The sequence below is a fragment of the Epinephelus fuscoguttatus genome, linkage group LG16, assembly GCF_011397635.1.
Source record: "Epinephelus fuscoguttatus linkage group LG16, E.fuscoguttatus.final_Chr_v1".
NCBI lineage: Eukaryota > Metazoa > Chordata > Actinopteri > Perciformes > Serranidae > Epinephelus > Epinephelus fuscoguttatus.
This window is the reverse complement of record NC_064767.1, coordinates 11,171,786-11,193,535: the sequence shown is the minus strand read 5'-3', so window position 1 is coordinate 11,193,535 and position 21,750 is coordinate 11,171,786. Positions and strand designations below refer to the sequence as shown.

General features: G+C 42.0%; 1 protein-coding gene across 5 annotated transcripts in view; it reads left to right on the top strand.

Moving 5' to 3' along the window:
* Positions 1-21,750, top strand: part of ehbp1 (EH domain binding protein 1) — a 164,787-nt gene that overhangs the window by 138,358 nt on the left and 4,679 nt on the right. For all 5 annotated transcript variants that reach the window (XM_049600386.1, XM_049600390.1, XM_049600387.1 and 2 more), the window contains 2 exons: positions 12,979-13,078; positions 14,762-14,835. In XM_049600386.1, coding sequence (XP_049456343.1) covers positions 12,979-13,078; positions 14,762-14,835 — 174 coding nt within the window. The remainder of the gene's footprint in view (positions 1-12,978; positions 13,079-14,761; positions 14,836-21,750) is intronic.

The window sequence follows — 21,750 nt, the reverse complement described above, 5'->3', positions numbered from 1 at the left end:
AATGATAGTAATACAGAATCTGCATGTTGGAGACTTTTTGCTCCTCCTGCTGTACGCCCTCATTTAAGTTCCTACTGGGTTGCCCAGTCATTAGCAGACACACTTGATATTTCATCAGTGGCGTCTAGGTGTGGGTAACAAGCCACATTCTGCCTCTGGTCATTGTCCAGACCAACTTTGGCTTTGCACTCAAAACTGTGTAGGATGTTTGTGTAAACATGGTTATATGTTCACTGATAAAGCAGGTAAAATAAGTTAAGCTGCAGCATGAGCTTCAATTGCTACGCTACCAACACTCAGCTACATGCAACAAGATGTGAATTGATGATGTAATATGTTAATTGGTCCAATAATTTCCCAGTGAGTACAAAGCAGGGGTGTCTAAGCTTTTGTTTAACTGGGGCCAGATTAGATAATGGGAAATGAGCACGGGACCCACTACTTCTTGCATCATGTGTGCCATATATTTGGAAAGACAAGCTGCAGGCCGTTTAAACACCATCCACAGGCCACACTTTGAGATGCCTGCTATAAAGTTACGATGTTCAGCTTTATTGTCTTTACACGATGCAGTGTTGCACGATGTAATGCAGTTGTAGCCTCCTCCACACTACACACAGAAGATTTATAAACACATTCAGATATTTAAATTGGAATGAAACAATAAAATAGAACAAAGTATGTAAAAGTAGCACTGAAGTAAAAAAAAAAAGTAAATTATAATTTATAGTTTTTATACATTACATTCATATTTATTCACCAGCTTCACCTCTTCAGCATGTTTTAACACCAAGCTCAACATTGCTGTCATTTACAAATAGAGCTCAGACTACATTTTTTCCCACAATTCCCCTGTGTAACCTGAGGCGAGAGGCAAGCACCCCCACTGAGCAGAAGACAAAACACTCAAACAGAAAAACAGACTAATCTCTCTTCCTCTCACTAGTCTCTTTCCCTCCCCTCTGTCTCTCACACACAAGCACACACTGACTATTTTAGCAATGCTGCTGTTGGATACCAAGCTCCCTTCATTCCAAATACTTTAAGTCTCTTTCCTTAACTTTAATACCTGTTGAAGATGTTCAAGAGATGCAAATCACTGCTGTCAAATTTAAATTTGGTGGCACAGAAGCGACATGTTGTAGCGCCTCCAGATGTCTTAGTTTTACAAAAGCAGCAGTGAAATGTGAGGGAATTTATTTACATGCACATTCATTATATTACTGTAATCATATAGCTGAGCTCAAAAGTTTACACTACTGCCAGGAACTTGAACAGTACTGCACATGCTGTTTGGAGCATCAGTCAAAATGTACAAAATCAATGTTGAGCAGGAAACGCTGCAACGTTCACAATATACACAGTAAGTATTCCCTTAATGACAGATCCCTGACATGTAAGTGGATGTGTTGGTGCTGAGGAGTAATGTGAATCAAATGAGTTTAAACAGGTGGAGCTGAAGATGTTTTCCCAGTGAGCATCACCACTGGTGTTGAGGTGTTTGATTTTTGTGTTGAATCACTGAACCTTAATAGAAGTCAGCCCCCAAAGGGCCAAGCAAAGGCTCTCGTTCTGAAGAATAGAAAAAGGCACCAAGCAGAACCCTAGCATGGGGTCTTTCCTCTCTCCTCTCCCCCTCCATACCTACTCTTGTCCCAGGGCTAATAGGGAGGCGCCTGGCGCCTTTCCTGCTCCCTATCACCCACTCACCTTAATAATAAAAGCGAGCCCCCTGTGGAAAGGAGCTAGCATGAGCTGGTGAAGAATCATGCTGTTAATAGGATGATGCCTTTTTGCCTTTTGTCATGAGATTATGAACGGGGATAGCCTCTCCTCGCCTCTCCTCTCTGCTCCTCCACTCTTCACACACAGCTACAGGCCTCCTGGAGGGCCCCGTCGAGTTGGAGTGGAGACAGGCGTAACCGAGGCTTTGTTCCTCTGCTTGTATGGTAAAAGGCTCACTAATGAAATACCTTTTAGGGGGTATCGGCAGGTGAGCTCCCCAATCAGGCATTTCAGCAAAAACACACACAGGCGTACGTACACTCACATATTCTCCGGCTCCTCTTCTCTGCCCCCTCTTGCTATATTAATTACCTGAAGTGCTCTGGCCTTGCGAAAAGCTCTCGATTCTGCCGCTCCCCTTCTTCTCTTCATCCAACACGACAGCCACAATGGCCTAAGCTAGCCTAAAGTGGGGGGTGCAACAGAAAAGGCAGGATGATAATAGTTGTAATGAACACGGGTGACAATAATGAGAAAGGTAATTGAGAAATGGTGTATGGCAGGCCCCCTGATTTTCCTTTTCCAGCCCCAAGCTAAGTGGGGACAGGTTGAAAATCATCTTATTTAGAGCTCAGTTAAATGGTTCTTGTAGAGTGTTGGAGAGAGCAAGGATTTCTGACGCTAAAGCTAAAGCGAGCTGACAAGCATTAAGTAGTGATACAGCGGCCTAATGGGTTAGAGAGTGTTTAAAGTCGCTGCTGGCGTCATAGACTCTCTTTTAATTTCTTATTGACGTTGAGTGGCATGGTCAAAACAGGCTGTGCTGTACTGTTGGGATTATTGTTAAACACTTTAATGCTTCACTGCCGTTCTTTTCTTTTCCACTCTGCTCACTTTGATTGTTTTCTGTGTGCATGGATGTGAGAAAATGCTCCCTGTAGGACAGTGCATGCATCAAAGACTCGCTGTTTGACCATCGAGCAGATCTGTGTATTCTGCTTCCGTCTTACACGTAGTTTTGTGTGTGCGTTTGTGTTGTCTACCTTTTCTTGTGTGTGTGTGTGTGTGTGTCTCTGTTTCTTTCTGGCCTTCTCACCCAGGCTGTGATAGAGACAGGGCGGTCTGGGCTTTAACAGACAGAGGCTGCCTCCACCAGCCCATAGTCTGCCACTCTCTGATAATGTTTATTGATTTGTAGCAAAAACACAATTTGATGGAGTGGGGCGAGGGGAGGGAGAGGAAGAGATGTGGGGGTTGAGCTGAGGAGGGGGGAGGATTGTATTTGTGTGATTGTCACAGCTTGGCTGGCTCTTCTGCCAGACAAACAGAAAAATACTCCGGAATGGTATTTGTTTTGTTTTGTTGCGTCTGTCCTTTTATTTGATAATCAGTTAAAGAATCAAATACTAACTCATAGACACACATTTATTAAATGAGAAGGTAGAGACAGTTGAAAGAGGTGAAGAGCTGAATTAAGCTGATTTATTGTAGTCTGTAGGCTCTAAGCAGAGCATAGGCAAGTGGCTTACGCAGTTGTGAGTATTTATACTTGTGTGCTGATGAGTCTGCTTCGCTCTGCAATTACACGGCCAAAACCCTAGTTGGTGCTCGGGGGTTTTATACCACTGTGTTGACTTTCTTCGTGTATCATAAGCTATTGAGCGTAAGCTCTAAACTGATTGGATCATAATGGAGCTGAAGGTCTTCCACACGTTCATTTATTTGTGGCACACTGCTGCAATATTGGTATTCACCACCACATATAGATTTTCTATTTTTGCAGCTGAGTCTCTGTTGCACGGGTGCCCGTGGCAGAGCATACTCTGTGCGCAGATGGGGTGGCATTATGCTAGGTGCACTGAAAGTGAAACTTAACCATTCGTGAAGTCACATAGAAATAGAATGCTATATTTCTTAGAACGACAGCGCTCCCGTCTTAGTCTTGTCTGTTGTTTCTCCAACCTGCTTTAGATAAAAATAGCTTCTCATGGAAACGGCTCACCCTGTATGTAGTCCAGTGCTGGGTCTAACTTATGTAACGACAGCAACAGAAAGTTTTCTTTCACTGGCACCTGCAGCAGCTGCTTCTCTAATCCATCAATCAGATCAGATCGGTTCAGAACGAGCTGACCAGAAAACTGATGGAAAGAATCTGCGTCTTGAACTCGACAAACTGCTGCTGAGGAAAAAAAATAAAAGCCATTGAGAGTTCTGCCTGCATTGCATTCACAGACAAACCTCTGAAATCAGAGAGGGGACAGAGAATGATTACAAAGGGACACAGTAAATGTGTCCGGTTTTTCGGTCCAGCACTGCACCTACAGCACAGAGTCAGCAAGGTTTAAACCAGCCTGTAGGAGTGTGTGTAATTAAGAGAGAGAAAGCTGCATTACACACTTTTCAACCCTTTGTACAAGCAACAGAAAGTGTGTATGCGTGAATGCATGTACACATGTGTGTGTGTGTGTGTGTGTGTTCAAAGTGAAGACTCCCAATATGAACATTTCATCTCCAGAGTGAGTCTATTATGTGAACTCAGTTTGCCCGAGCCCCCACCTCTTCTTAACCTCTAAGGTGGAGGAATGAGAGGTGTCTGGAGGTTGGTCTACTGTTAGCTCTGAGGTCAAACGTGTTTGCCCAAGGGTGTGTATGTGTCTCTGTGTGTGTGTGTGTGTGTGTGTGTGTGTGTGTGTGTTTCTGTGTACATAGGAGAGTTTGCAGAGGAGAGCAAGGAGGCGTGTGTGTTTAAGAGAGAGGAGGATGAGAGGAGGAAACATATTAGCAGGACAAACCACATCGTCTGTGTTTAACATGGTCTCTGAACACAAATGTTCAAACAGTGACATGATGGGCACTGCTAGGTACACTCTCCTGCTCATTAAAAAAGGCTTTGGCAGTCCTAACGTCTGCAGTTCATCTGCCCTTAACACAATGCTCATGATCAGGGCTGCGTGATTACAGCTAAAATGGTAATGGCACTTACTTTTGCCAGATATTACAAGCACCAATAATGATCATAGTTATTAAGAAAACTTCAGAGACAGTTGTACAGGTCTTTTGCCCGACCCTGTCTCTCCTGCAAAATGTTTTTCTACAGTGTCCGATCGTAGCAATTAGAGCATGATTTATATATTTTTATTGCTGTGAGGCACTCACAGCACTTGGTTAAGGTTAGGTACAGATTGTGGTCTTGGTTAAATATTGATGAGTCAACACTGACTTTAAACATAGGACCGGACATGTTTGTTTGTCTTAATATTTACCTGAAACCACAATCTTTCTCCTAACCGTGACAAAATTGCCTTTGATGTTTAAACCTAACCGCGAGCAAGATTCAGAGTGCTCATCCCACTCTCAGGTGTCCGAGTCCCTTCCTTTCTACGCCCACCATCCACCCTGACCTTTCTTGGGACTTCTATGCAGCGCCAGGACGTCTGTAGCACTTCCTTAACGGGAAGCTGGTTAGCATAATCCAGGCACCTGATACTGTACATTTTTTCCAAAACACATTTGGCAAAACAAATTAGTAGTATATAAACATTAGTTGCAGCGAAACATTTCTGTATTTACCAGCAGTTATATTTATGAAATATTGTTCTTGGGTATTTGTTACCCAGCTGTTTTTTAATATTTACAAACTAGCGTATTCTATGCAGTAGATGTAGTGATTTAAATTAGAAACGTTTGTTTCGTATCTTCATTACCAGCATCAGGCAGCCACCTCGGTAATGGAGAGACAGAAGGGCGGTTTGCACATTTTGAGGCCAACTGTACTTTGGTTTCACTGGTTCATGATCAATTTATACTGGTTAACTGGTGTCTGGTGTGGTGGGTGAGCCTTTTTTAACCCAGGACAGATGTTACCCTTAAGTCCCTTTCCCACTGGACAAAACAGCCACGGACGTTTGGCTTTTATCTTTAGTGGGAAAGGTTACAATCTGCAATTACTTCCAGGACAAGTGACTCTGCAGGTATTTATCACGCAGCCACAAAATACAGTCTGTCTCAATCCAAACAGCGCTCAAATGTCTTTCAGAATTAGTTGGCACAGAGTTTGAAACTCACAGTTTCTCACAATTTTAACCTTAATAATTAACAGATAGAAAAAAGATGTTATCAATAACATTTTCACTGGCCTCCATGCTGCTTTCTACTGTTTACTTATCTGTTTTCCGGCGTGTTCGTAAAGTCAAACATGACACACTAGGAAAAAAACATAAAGACATGCTCGTTAACTGGCAATGGGACACAAGTTTATTTTTATTTATTTTAAGTATAAATAAACCTGCATATCTGCGCTGATTATGATATAAAAGGATATGACATGATATATGATATAACACCTCAACAGGTGTTCTTCAGACCCATATTGATCTTTTTTTATTGCTCTTGAATGTTATATCAGCATTCTACTTCAATATTTTAACATTTGACCCATGCTGACTTCCTGTCATTATTGATTATGGAAATCACAATCATTACACAAGATCAGACATGATTAATCCAGCAGTGCTGCATGTAGGGGAGTCTCTTCTGTAACATCAGCACACTGACTGAAAGATAGACCTCCACCGTTAACACACTTTGTAATTAGAAACAAATAATTATGCAGCCCCACTTATGATTATGAAAAAGACCCAATTCATGCCTCAGTCACACCCCACTCCTGCCTCTCATGCTCTCTCCCCCACCACCACCTCTTTTGTAAGTTGTAAAGCAAGCAGTGGTTGACAAATGACACCGGTGGAAAAGGCAGTCATTGTGCCTCAGTGTGAGAGAAGGTTTTTCTTTTTTCTCTTTCTTATTTTACTTTTCCCCTTTTTTCTACCCGGAGGGAGGAGGGAGGGAGGTAAAGAGGTGAGTGTGAATCGGTTAATGTGTTCCATTCACCAGACATTATACACAGGTTCAATAAAGCAGGAATCTGCTCTATACGCTGGGACCATTGTGCCATTGAGGGACGGCTAAAAAGGCCTCGAACAAGCCTCCCCGGAAAAAATAGCCCTCAGCACCACTCCAGTAGAGAGCAGAATAGAAGAGGAGAGAGCAGGAGGAATCACATGTGAAATGTGGAGAAGATTGGGAGGGGGTTGAGATTTGCACATATCGTATAGTGTTGTAATGTTGCTGAGCTGAAAATTGCAGCAGCTGTTGCACTCAGAGTATATTAGTCTGACGTACTTTTAAAAAACATAATTCTAACATTAACAAGTTTATAAGAACACTAAAGAAACAAATACTGCAGGCTTTAGATTTTGTTTTATGTGATGAATTTTGTCTTTTTCTTTTTCTATCACAAGCCACACTCTCAGTCTTTCTGTGTCTCCACTCCTCTCCTCACATTAATTAAATCAAGTCTTCAGTAGGCTACTTACGCACAATTCCCCCCCTCCGGTCCTCGCCACAGACCTCTCTGATTAGGCCGGCCCCTGTCATGCATATTCACATCTCTGCAGTGACAGCCTTTTAACGAGCTCTTACCTAATCACAGGAAACAATGTTCATCCTGTTCTTTTTATTCCGTCTTTTTCCACATTTCCTTTCATGCGTCTTTGGCTTTCATCTTCCCTGATCCCCGCTGATATCAGACGGGCTTGACGGTCGGATGGAGAGAGCGATGGGAGAGACACAAGTGCGGCTCGTCCCTAAATAAACAGCAATTCAAGAAAGTGACTTGGACACAGAAGAGAAGTTCAGCTCCGCGTCCTCCCTCTCCCTCCTCCTCCTCCTCTCCTTCTTTCTCCTCCTCCTCCCCGCCTTTTTACATGTCCGATAGACAAATTGGATTAGCAGCTATTGGATTAAATGGCAAAATGGTGGGATAAGAAATGAGATGAACGTGCTGTGATCACAGCTTTTAATGTTTTTCTCTTTCTGTCTCATTCATTCTCTCTGTTATCCAAGCTTCCTCCTTCAAGGCACAGAGAGGAGACGTTTCTGTAGTGAAGACAAGTGTAAGATTTACTGCTCCTCCAGTTACTGTATTTCATGTAATGCTTATGTAATGTTTAAACAAATATCTGTAGTTTGTAAGCAGACTGGTGGTCAAAAGGCTGCTCTGTAACTGGAAGGTTCAAGTATTGACCCCTAAATTGCCCCCAGTATTGATTAATTGACTTATTTTCCTCAAAGGTGGCTAATTGCACTGGAGAAATTTATTTATATATTAGTTGAACATCAGAAACAAATGTTTTATTAAGAGAAAAATGTCAAACAGATTCCCACGTCCTGTGCAAAATATGAACAATCTTTTCCTGCTTGTATGCCTGGCAGCTTTGGAAAAAAAAAAGAGTTAATGTACAAAAGTATTTACTCACTAAAACTACTCTTTGCATGCATTTAGAGAGACCTAGCACAGTAGCTGTACACACTTAATTAAAAACCAGCGAAGGCCACCATCAGCGGCAGCAGCAGTTTGACCACCTCAGGGTGGGTTTCATTATTCCTATCTACACTGAATGGAACGGTGGCCAAGATAGCTATCTTAATCTTATTTGGCTATAGAGGCTCACGCTGTCTTTTCACCCCGTCTTTGCCTCTCTCCGTTTCTTTTCTTTTATTTCTTACTCTCTGTGTGTCTCATAGGGATGCATGCAAACACACATTGACCCTCACTTGCCAGCCTGTCTTCGTTCCTTAAGGATAACAGTCTCCCTCCACACACACACACACACACACACACACACACACACAGCAGTTCATGTCATTGTATCCAGATTGTGTTTGTTAGACAGAGAGAGTGAAACAAGAGAAGAGGGAGACAGGCAATCAGATAGAGGGGTTGTCGGGATGTGTGTATCAGTTGTATCTTGGCTCTGTGTGTGTGTGTGTGTGTGTGAGTTGATTGTATCTTGTGTTTCTCACCATCGCAGCCACATTGATAGCTGAGGTAACACCGAACGTGATATTAATGACGATAAAGTTTGCTGTAGGTAGGGAAACCCTGTGTATCTCCATCAGACATATTTCACTAATCCTTTGATGTCCTGATCAAACATTGTACCCATGCCAAACTTATTGCTCCAGTCTCAGTTGATTTTGGCCTGTTTTTGTTTTAATTTTTTTTCCTGCTCTGCCCTGCTCTGTGTTGAGCACTGAGAAATGGCGTGTAAGGCAAGCAGCAAGACCCAGAATGCAACCTGCCAAACCGCCAGATGCTTTGATCCAAGATGGCCCCCTGAGAGCCAGCATGGATCCACAGCTTCTCAGAGCCAAGGCTGGATTCACAGACACAGTGTCAGCGGTGCTTGCCAGGGATATTTACACCATTTGTCTTCATACAACACAACGTTCACCAGTTTTTTTTCCTCTGTTGTTGTCACTGTTAACATATGCCATTTGGTGGGCGCGCTCATTACAGAACAGAGTGTGGATATCAGTGGGAATCAAACCCCCGACCATTTATTAGAGCCTTAATTTATGCACTGACCAACAGAGTACAGCTCTCTAGTAATCTTTTACATACATAATCTGAAACAGCCCTGGCTTTTTACTGAGTTCACTGATTGGTGACAAAAGATGGGAATTGATAAGATTGTATTGATGCCAGTGTCATTATTGATTCAGCTTATCAGTCCAGTTCTTGATTGATTTCCTTATTGATTTCTGATCAGTTTTTTGTGTGAAAAAAGTAGGCCTACACAGGTTTTCAGCGTCAGCACAACTGTTTTATTGCCTTTGAGTCTGAACACAATGTAGATAATGACGATTTTTTTTTTTGTACAGCTTTTGTTTTCTATTTATTTATTTTATTTTATTTATTTGGTTTTTTTGTCAGAAAAATCTGCCAAACCTGCCTGCGCTAATGTTTTTATAACAGGACATTTACTCTCGGAAACAAGCAGCACTGTTGTCGTCTTTCTTCGTGAAATGAAGCCACACTTTGGATTGTTTCTTCCTCTCTGCCATGACTCTTTCTTTTGGCAAGTTTCCAACGACAGTTTGACGACATTGCCTTGCAATTCACAACTGTCAGAAAAACAGGCAGCAATAAGAATAATTGATAAGCTCGGAGGCATACGATTGCAGTGGATCAGACAACGTGGAACCACTGTCAAATGTAAAATGTTCTTATTCCCATCCCTAACGTTGTCTAATTTTCTTGGTCACTTTCAGCGACATAATGGAGTTAATCAAATACACTAATTAAATGATGTAAATATTAGTGCGACTAATCATTTAAACAGTTTATCTGACAAAACTGACATTCATCTCTGGCTCCAGCTTCACACATATGACATTTTACAGGCTAAAAAATAGAAGACAAATGAACGATTAATCAAGTTATGAAAATAATTGTTGCAATCTCAGTAAACACAGCAGTCATTGTCATTAAATACAGCAGCGACTAACTTAAATATTTTTAATGACAATAGGTATTTTCTGAATGCCACTCCCTCCAATTTACCATGAAATATCTAATGTAAAATGTGACTAGTATTTGATTTTGAGGTGTGTTGAAGAGTTTAAGCTACCTCTGGAGACACGTCTGTCTCTTTAAGAGTCAGGTAGTATGTGGAGGTCAGAGTTCGACTCTGGAGTATGAAGGGAGGAGGATGCTGAGCAGCTGTCGAGCGTCCTGCACCACTCGTCCTCCTTTCATCCCTCCATCTCCTCCTTTCTTTCTCTGCTTTGAAATCTCTCACCTGCTTGCCCTTATTCCCTCTGTCACTCCCTCCCTCTGTCCATCCCTACGCGCCCCTCATCTCTTCCTTTCTCCTTCCTTCCACCTTCCACTCCTTCTTTCTACCTTCCCTCTGACCTCCCTGCCTTTCTCTCTTTCCTTTCCTCCTTTCCTTTCCCTCCCTCCCTTCGCCTCCCCTCCCTCCTTTCATAAATGCGGCTGGTGGTTGGCTGGTAGCTGCTGGCTGGCTAGCGGTGGGGGATATAGCTTTATAATCCCCCCTCGTCTTCCAGCCCGCCTCGCCACAATGTCACAGGAGCTTAATATTTGCCATTATTATTTGCTTGTTTTATTTGACTTCGAGGCAGCACAATGACCTGTCAGCGCCGGCTTTATCCCCCCTCCGAGTGTCGTCCGTTTCAAAGTTGACTACAGTAATCCACGAGCCCCCGATTCCGCTAAATCCTGAAGCTTTCTTTCATTCGCTCGCTTCTTTTTTTTTCCTTCTCTCTCTCTCACTCTCCCGCCCTCCCCGCTCCACCCTCCTAAATGAAATTACATACATCTGCTGGCTCAGAGTATCACAAATGTCCACACACTCACCGGTGTCCGCGCGCACATCCACGCGCCTGCCTTTTGTCGTCAATGACGCAGCGGCCCAGTACTCCCTCTACTCTGCAATGAGCGTGGTGTGTGTGTTTGACTGGTTTTCTCTCAGCTTCATCAGTCTTATACACAGATTATGATCAAATTCAGGTTCCCATAAAGCACCAAGCCTGTTGTTTTTAAGTTTGTAGTCTTACAATAGAAGTATGAGTAGAATGAGCTGTTAACACTATGTCACTCATGTTTGCATCTGTCAAAAAGAAGGAGTGCAAAAGCCTCATTTTAGAGATAATAAATTAAAGAAATTATCTCGGGAAAGCTTTAAAAATAGAAAAGAATGATGTTTTTCTTCCATTGTACAGTGCGTCTTATTATTCAGAGGGCCTCCAATTAATAAATAAGTGGTATGAAATGTCTTCTTAGTGTTAATTCTGTTATGATGGCTGTCGTAGCTTCCCAGCTATTAAACCTTCCTCTTGAGAAAAAAAAAACAAAAAAACAGCGAGAGATAATAACATAAGCCTTAAGACGATCTTTCATCTCGCGTCCTCTGTTTTCATCCATTTCTTCTCTTCACAGACGCACTGAGTGTCAGATTAATGCTGCTGTCGCTGTTTAAATGGCCTCCAGTGCCACAAAGCTTGTATCCCAATGCTAGACATAAACAGCGCTGAGTGAGCTGACCATAGCACAAAGTTTATTTATACAGCAACGTGGAGAAAGAAAGAAAAATTAAATGCCAAATCAGAGGCAGACAATTTTAATTTGATAGTATTTTGTGACAATTTACAAGTCAGCTGAAGCCAAAACGCTGACATGTGTCTACATCTCGTCATGTGGAAAGACTTCTTCAGCTAATTATGCACGATTCCATGTCAGCTTTACATTTATGAAGTAGTTGTAGGAGAATGTTAATAACATGTAATACATTTAAAGGTCTGAACCTGTCACTTTAACTACATAAATTAGATGTAAATTAATACATGTTATTGGAGATTTTGTCTTGTTGATATCAAACCAGCATTTTTCTGTTGTCAGCTGGTCATAATTGATAATAAAAGCTTGTGAAAGAGCATTTAACACCACCAGAAAACTTAAATAACATAGATGTAATGCTAGTCTCTGCACTGAAAGACACTAAGTTGCAAAGCTGCCCTAAAATAACTCCCTAGTAACTGGTCTTCAAATCACTGAAATCACTTCACTGAGGCAGCCGAAACGCACGGCTCCTCTTCCTGTCTTTACTCCAGGTCAAACACAAGCAATGGAGGCCGTTCTCGTGGCGAACATTTGAAGCTCTCCATTCAGTGTGCTTTGTCCATATCAGTTGTTCACATCCCATTGTACCCTGTAAGTAAGTTACAGCATAGAGCTCTAGCCCCAGGCGTGGGCGAAGCTTACATTAGCCATGCATCTGAGCCTTGCTAGCTCTCCTGTGTGTCGAGCCGGTATTACACTAAGAGAGAGTACCAGAGATGTGTGGTTTTTTTTGAAGGCCCGCTGAGTGATTGGTGGGATATGTATTGCCCTACAGTGAGAGGCTCCACTCTGTAAAGGTGCTCGACGGTAATCGCTGAGTTAATCCCGCCCCGGTTGAAGCTGTATTGACGTTGTGAAGACATGGTGTGAAGTATGTGAATGTTTACACAAGGAACATAAGCGAGAGCAGTGTATTTACACACACACACATACATACACACACACACATAAATACCTGGTGGACATACTGACTCTGCAGTGGCAAAAAGATTTGAATGAATCATTTATCTGCATCATCTCTTTCATGTGTGTATGGTTGTATACACTGTGCGCTTTGATTTCATAATTTAAAGACACAGAGGAAGACAGAAAATGGCCGTCTCACTCTACTGTAACTTGTTGTTATTGTTTCCTATTTTAGCTTTGTCTCTTTTAACACCTGTCTTTTGGAAACAACCGAGGAATCAGTATTTACAGCTTATTCAAACAGCGTACTATCATGTATGTAATTGTGCTTGTTGTTTCTGTTTGTGTGCATTTTCCAGGCAACAACAAGGAGGAGGAGGAGTCAATGATGCAGGAGTGGTTCATGTTGGTCAACAAGAAGAACGCACTCATCAGACGACAGAACCAGCTCTCTCTGCTGTACGTATCTCAGATGTTGAGTGTTGTTCTGTCTGTGGACAAATTAACACTAAATCCACAATGCTCTGTTTTGAAATCGTTAGCACCTGTTTGTTTAACTCCTTTTTTTTCATGCCCTGAGAACAGGGTTCCTATGCAGTATGGGAAAGTATGGAATTCAAGTAATTTCTAGCTCTGGATATGTGTGTAAAAAAGTAAAAGTTTGAGAAAATATTTGTGTTTTCAGACTATTGCCCCCTCTCTGTTTCAAAAATATGGCTTTTCTAAACATTTATAGGTTACGTATGTTGATGTAGCTTTAAGGAAAGCCTTTGTTTTTTACTGCCTTAGGAAACCTTTAAGGCAGAGTTTATCGTCGTTTCCGTGGACACAGTAAATAAACAAGGCAGAGCAGATGCTGTGAAATTTGAATATTTTCACTTCTTTTACTCCTTTTTTATTCTTGTTCACAAAAGACACAAATATGTGGGTGCAACAATAATATAATGTTACTTATTTAATATGTTAAGGTAAAATAATATGAGTGTAGGTAGCACTGGTTACATTACTTCTCTTTGGGCAGTGATGAACTTGTCTGGGTTTGGTGTTGGTTAATTTTTATGAGCTACAGCACCTGTCTTCAATCTTTTATCAGTTATTCATGGTCAGGTTGGATTTTAAAACTATGTATTTACAAGATAAACATCTGTCTGTTTGTAGTCAGATGTCAAATGGTCTGAAAAATCTGCAGAGGAGTCAGGAAGTTTGAGTCTGGGAAAGTATGGGGTATCAAAATAGATTTGCAGGATCCCTGTGAGGAGAACTAAAAACCTGGAAACATCCCACTTGTATTGGAGCATTAGATCAAACTCGTCGAAGCTGCATGGGATTGGAGTGTACGCTCCACTCCATTCTCCCCCTCTGTCTATCCGCTCATTGATTTACATGTGGACGGGATATGAAATCAATAGAAATGTGGCGATCATCACTCTATCGCTAGTCTCTTTGTATGTGGTCAGCTGCGACAGGTGGAGAGACGCGCGCACACACACGCTGCTTTTTTTTCTTCATTTGCGGCTGTTGGGATTTCAAAGTGTGCGAGCGGAGGAGAGATTGAAGTATTCATAATCACATTATATCGTGGGAAAGGGGAGGCTTTTAAAGTGGCCAATTGACAGAAGGGCTGATTATTAGCCCTTTCTGTTCTCTCTTTGTGGAGGCGAAGAAGAAAAGGCGCCTGTGAAGGACAAATTCTATTAGGGACCGAATAAGCTCATTTTTTAATATGGCTGAAAGAGGAAAGAATTTAATTTGTGCTGCATACACACACACACACACACACACACACACATACACAGCACATATACTCATGCATACATACATGTAGACCACACAGACGCATGACATGTTTATAGATTCACATTTATTTCATTGTCTTTTTCATTTCTTCCGTTTCTGTCTCTCTTTTCTTTCGCCACACACACACACATTCACCCAGGGCTGTGTGAGGCGTAGTATGTGTATCAGTTATGTGCAGTAGATTAATGCGAAGCCAGAGAAGGTCCAGGCGAGTCGCTGAATCGATGTTTATTGCAGGTTTCTTTAAGTGCTTAATGATTTAGTCATTAACATATTGATGAACTTTGTTGTGTGTGTGTTTTTTTCCTCTCTTCTCTCTTGCTCTCTCTTTCTAACTTGCCACAGGGAGAAAGAGCACGATCTGGAGAGACGCTTCGAACTGCTGAACAGAGAGCTGAGAGCCATGCTGGCCATCGAGGGTACGACACACACACACACTCTCGGGCGGTCTGGGGATTTAATATGGTGTCTGCAGGTGTCAAACAGTAGAGTTTTGACATCTCTCTTCTCTGTTTTATTTACAAAATCTAACTGGCAAGGTTTAATTTCTTAACTTTGTGTCATTAGATTTATTTCGACAACCAATTGATTCCATATAGATTCATTTAGAGTTGCTGCTGATGTAGAATAATCTTCCGGATTGTACTACTGATTGCAGACCTCTCGCGTCACTTCTAATATTATAGTGGAGTAGAACATCCGTTAATGTTGTTTTACCCGACAAAATGGCTACCAGAGAAGACACACAGCAACAGTTGGAGTTTATTATTTATTTCATGGTGATAAATGGAAGGCAAAGCTGCTGTTGATCCATGTTTCTCCTCTTGTATGGTTTTCATGAGCCTTTCTTGTCCGGCTGTTGGCCAGCCTTCATCGAGAGCCTGAAGCAGGATGATTTGAATTCTGCATCGGCTTCTTGATGAGGATTAAGATGCGAGCTTGCGAGGGATTTCACTCCCTGATACTTGATCAATGCTATCTGTTTCCTAGCTAGACCCCGACTAGCTGATGCCTGATTTGAAATCCAGCCGCAGCCGCATTGAGAGACGGTTTGCGAGGTTAAAAAAAACAAAAAACAGATGCAGTTATATTATTGAAAGCTTGTTAACTATACCGCAGCCAGAGAAGCAGCCATTGTGTCGTATCAAAGTTGTCAGGGGGCCAGGGAAGTTTAATCCCCTTCGACTGCGTCCTCTTTGGCAAAATGAACCTTTTGCCAATCAATGCTAATTGATTTTGCCATTCGACATTGACCACCACCACCACCCCCTTCCCCACCCCACCCCATTCTCCTCACAGCCTTCGGACACCCATTGTAATTTCACCGGGCACCTGATAAGCTACCTGGTCCATAATAAATCAATTGTAATTAGCAAGAAAGGGGGCAGGGAGGAGGTTGAGGGGAGCAGACATGCGTAGCCAAGCAGGAGCTGCAGACGGCGCCACGCTGCCTGCATCCAGGTTGATTTCTTCTGTCTTCGCACAGCCATTTTATTTATTTATATTTATTGAGCTGCAGTGTATCTGCAAGTCGAGTCAAATGGGAGGATTTCATTTTTTATGGTTCATGTGTCCATGGATGTTTGTGTGTGTGTCCTTTTGTCTCTTCGTCATCCTTTTTATGTGTGTGTAAGTGTCTGTCGGTTTCCTGCTGCCTCTGTGAGAGCATATTTCTTCATATATAGGATGTGTATCATGTGTCTGCCTTCTCTGCTGTGTGAGTGTGTGTGTGGAGGTGAGAGAGCAGAGATAGTGTGTGAGGTGAGGTGGAGAGGTGGTGTGTGTCGTGTCACCGCGCTCCTCTCTGCCTTCATGTGGACTTGTTGGATTTGCAGCTGACTAACTTATCAGCCGGCCTTATTTTCCTCCCTAAGGGAGGCACTTAACATTCACAGGCTCTACCTTTCTGTAGCAGCCACAGATAGTTCTGAGCTGCTGGGGAGAGAGGTGTGTGTGTGTGTGTGTGTGTGTGTGTGTGTGTGTGTGTGTGTGTGTGTGTGTTGGTATGTGTTTGTGTGTGTGTGTGTGTGTAAGAGAGAGAGAGGGAGGATCTGTTGGTCTGTTTGTCTCCATCTGTGTGTTTACATCTCACAGGTGTGTTTGTGTGTCCGTCTTTATGTGCGTGTGTATATTTGTGACCGTGTGTGTGTGTGTGTGTGTGTGTTTGCCGCCCAGCTCCCCAGCTCTTATTTGGTGCTTGGGCAGGTCCATTGAGCGATGGTCGGGCGTGCGAGTAATTGCTGATTTGGTTGGCCAGTCGATGACACAGAGAGAGAGAGATGCACTGTGAGCCAGAGCAGAGAGGAAAAAAAAAACACACATCACTGAGATCCACCTGCCCTGACACACAGACCTGCTGAGAAAAATATATACCTGCAACGATACACACACACACCACTCTACCTCTATCTCTTCCACTCAGTCGTCCCATGTAGTTACATCTTGGACCTCAGTCTTCATCTACACACACCATCTGTGTGCGCCACAGCTAACTGGCTAACAGTGCTAACAGTTTTTAAATATGCCTATAGAGTAAGCTCTGGGTTATTTTATAAACTGACATAAAGATACATTTTAAGAATAGTCTGTATTTATCAGTGTAAATAATTTAAATTTTAGAGATTAAAGTGACAGCCAGCTGGGTTTGGCTGCTCGGCCCAGTCTCTGTTTGATGCTGCAGACTGGAACAGAGAAAGAGAGGAAAAAAGTTTGACTCATGACGTGTTATTCTACATTTGTATTGCTGACTGGAGCTGCATGACACTCAGACACATGAGAGGGAGGATGAGAGGACGAGAGGAAGAAAGACGAAAGTGCTTTGAGGTGGAAAGAGGAGTCAGGAGGAGAGGGTTCCTCTGAAATCAACTCTGAAGCTGATATTCTGCTAAAGAACAAATTCCTCAAAACTTTTCTTAGATTTTTTTCCCCTTTTCATGACTCAGAAGATCTTAACAGTCATTTTTGGTGTCATGATAAAACACACATTTCAAACACCTATAGAAGTCGCAGAGGGGGGAAGGAAATATAGAGGGGAGATACTTCAGAGGTGGAGGTGCAGCAGAGAGGAAGTTATAATCTTAAATTTATTGCTGTATAACATTTCATGATTACTAGATGGCAGGAATTATTTTTATAATTTAGGGTGTTATGTTGCTGCAGTTTTGACCCCAACAATCAGTATCAACTACAGTAGAGATGAAACAGAGGTTTAACATAACAAATAGGGCCAGAAAAAGTGACATCCCACTAATAGTCAGCGTTCCCACGCATCCTGAAGTAATTTATCTAAAAATAAGGCCTTAATTGGTTTTAAAATGTCTTCAATAAGTTGTTAAAAGCTCTCAAAATACTAAGACATGGCAAGCAAGATTTTCTGATTTATTTTTTTCTGACGTTCACATTACTGATATTAATGGGTTGAGATGCTCAGAGCTGAGGATCCACCGTCCCCTAGCTAAGTACATATTTAACAAAAATTAGCTATTTAACCAAGATTTTGCAGCATGGCTGAAACTGGTATAAGGCAATGCATGAGAGGCTTGGTGTCTTTTATGCAAAACATTTTTCTAACTCTGCAGCATGGGAGTCAGGGCAGAGGAATCCCACATTCAGAGTGTTCTGTTCTGTTCTGCCCTCATCTCTGCCACATGACAAAAAAGTCGTGATTTATGTTACAAAATACATTTGGGCAAAATTGTGCTTTATCTTAAGTGGCCCCTTTTACACTGCTTGTTCCAGGTGTGAATGTAACACGGCTATTCTGCCTTGCCGTTCTTTATAAAAGGTACAATCGCAGAATGGGGGACAGAGTTGTCTCACCTTTAAGCTGGCAATGGAGGTACTAACAGCGCTGAATTGATGCCTGTGTTAAAGGAACAGCCAGCAGGACAGGACGTTTTGATGACGTGTTATGTGTGATTAGCAGTTAGCAGCTAACTCAAAAAAGAAGAACAGCAGCTGAAAATGTCCGCAAATTTGGATACAATGAGGTCCAGGAGCTCCTTATCCTTGGAGCAGTAGATGAGATCAGCTGCTATATAACAGGGACAGTAATGATTATTTTTATTGTTTATAAAGCACCTCTGATGCATATCTTTTATGTCACACTAGAGGTGACACTGGTGTTTTACATGTCACACCTGTCATGCCTCTTTTGCGTCTGCGATGCTAGCATGCTGTCTGTAATCACACACTGGAGCGGCATGATTGTTTCTGTGTAAAAATGCAAAGGTGGAATAAAGAAGGGACTTTGTAGCGGCCCTATAGTGAGATCTCTGTGTGAAAAGGCCTAGTAATTGATGTCAGTTCATGCTTTGTTTTCTTTAACTTTGATTATTGTAAAATGAATTCAGAGTAGCATTTAAGAAAAAGTCCTAAAAAGTCTTAAATCTAACTTCCGTTAACATGTAGCAACCCTGAACATAGAGCAAATAATAATAGGAATACAGTTATGGGCAACAAATTACATTTATACTAGAGGTGTTGTCTGTTTCCTGACCTGCATTATTAAAACTTCTGAGCATCACAGTCTGACTAAGTGAGGAAAGAAGTCGATGTTTCTCCAACATTAAGATGCTGTAAGTTTTCTGAGTTTGATTAAATGTGCAGCTGCTGCAGAATAAAACAGTTGGGGATGGGTGGAGGCCACCAGGCCGGCGTTGATGTTGTTTATGAGCATGCTCAGTGATAACCACCTCCCTTGTAAACTCCTTGGTGTGATGCCAGGCGGGAAAATGCCATCTGTATGCCACACTCTCATCTCCCTGCCACAAAATTGATCCACTATGCCCTCTTTATCTGCTTACCGATTCACACCTATGTATCCACACACACAAAACTGTGTCTTGGCTCCCTTCGAGGGCCTGTGTGTGTGTGTATGTGTGTGTGTGTGTGTGTGTGTGTGTGTGTGTGCATGCGCATGTTTTAAAGTGGACGCCCTCTCGCCATCTAAAAGGGATTTATGCATAGCCGGGTCCCAGAGTTTTTCCTGTTACGGTTTGATATGATAAGCTTTTTTATATGTTTAAAATCAATATGTAATCCTATGCAGGAGCTTATCCCTCTCCACACCCCCGACACACACACAAACACACACACACTTCCCATTTGTAAATCTATTTGGGCTTTGTAACACATCGGGGCGGCGCGCTACAGACCCTGATTGATTAGGTGCACTGTGGAATCCTATCACATGGGCGACTTTTGATGATGTCGCCAACTCTTTCAGGGTTGCTAGTTGACTGGAACCGCCGATAACAAGTAGCTTCGTTCCATGAGTTGTCGAACTTGAGTTTTGAGGGGAATTTAGGAAAATAACATCATTTTTTTTTTTTTTAAGTTATTTATTTGCAGTGAGCATGTTGGTGGGGCTTCATTCAGGTGGCACAAGAACCGAAGATAAAGCACTTTAAATGTTCAAATTCTCATCACTCCCCCAGAAGATGTGACTTTAAGTGCCTCCTGTAGTGTGGCTAACGTGATATTATATGCTGGTTATTGTGACATATGGTGGAACAGATGTGCACTTTGTTTTAGATTCAGGCTTTAGTGTCTGGATCGTCTGGATCTGCCTGTTATAAAAAGTTAGAAGTGGGTTTCCTGCTCTCTCAGTGTCACTTGTTTAAGTTTTAAGAGCTGTGCTGTCTCTTGAAGTTTTCAGTTTATGAGTCAGGAGGACAGATAAAGAGTTTTTAAGTTGTTGTCTGTAAACCTTAGTGTCCTAGAATTAGACAGTAGAGCTGGTGATGTTCTGTATTTTTTTGACTGTTACAAATCCAATGAAAATATCACAACTAATTTTGCCTCAGTCGCTGACCCTGTCTGGAGCTTTCAGCCCCGAGCTCATTGGTTCCTACTGAAGACAAATCTTTTAATCAGGTTGAAGATATTTCCTAAAAAAGCTGAGCCAGCCCGGTTGCCAGAAGAAAATGTTGGTGTTAGATTCACTTGTTTCTCGAATGAATGACTTTATTTCAAACCAGAGTTAAAAAAAACCATAATAAAAAGCAAACAAGACAAAGATAAAGTCCGAAAAGGAGTCAATAGAAGCAAAACTTCCATGTCCCTACTCCTGTCTTACATTTCTTCTTTTAACTCCTATATTATTTCAACACATTCCCATATTTATTTACAACTAATATACAACTATCCCCAGTCTATTTACCACCCAATTAATTAAATAAATAAGTTATAAACCCAGTTTATTTATAGTCCAAGTACCACCCAATGTTAGAAAATAAATATGCACTCCCCTAACACAACCTTTCCTCTTCTATATATCTACCAAAAATATCTTATGCATCATTTCAACGTTTTTAAAGTGACGTAGTATATGAGCCAACGGAGGGGATGGTGGATGGTGTGACACCTTGGCGAGACGCCTGCGAAGCTGCAGACCACTGTTCGAGACCAACAAACAACAAAACCAGTTGTGTTTTAGCAACCTGTCGCTGTGGTCCCAGTGGCTTTTTAGTCTTCAAACGTGGGTGTTTTGGAGCGACACGTGAGTAGGGATAGTGGCACAAATAGCGAGACACTAATCGAGACATTGCTGCTTTTCCTGCCGGGATTGTGCCCCATAACAAGGTGTAACCACAGCATTTCCACAAATGTAACATCTGTGCTTTGTAGAAATGTACAATGCCAACATTTTTACTGCAGATTGAGTCGGTGAAAAACTGTAGTTTGTCACAAATGTTACTGAAACAGGAGTGAACTGTGAATTTTTAGGGACTATTTTCTGCTGCAGATTCAAACGTGGTGCACTAGTGAGTATTTACAGCAGCTGAATGGTGTATGTGGGACTGACTCAAAGTGCCCATGTTTATTGCAATGAAGGAACATGTCACCTGGTGCGACAGTGTGGCTGATTGATGGGTTTTAGATGAACAACAGTGGAGCTCTGTGGCACAGGAGGAAGATATATCAGGCAGTACTTGTTAGTAGAATCAATTTAAGAAAAATATAATCACTCTTTTTAGGTCAGCACTGGATTAAATTTCAAAATGGATCTGTTCCTCCAGTTTGTATATCAAGAATCAGATCGCCAGTTTTCAGTGTTTGCATGTGACATAACAGAGGATCAAATCTCCTGGCTGCTGTTGAGATAGTTTGTATTTATCAGCCTGTCGACTTTCTTCTCCTCTGGTGACACTTTTTGTCTCTTGACTCCACTTGGACTTCGGCCAAAACCAGCTTTCGGAGGCCTTTTTACACACGAACAAGAGGTAGAGTGAGCAGAGCAGAGAGGACGAGAAGAAGAGAAATGAAGGGGGGATAAGTTTGCAGTCGTCCCAAAGTCTCCAGAGAACGTTCTGTCTCCGCACATGAAGCTG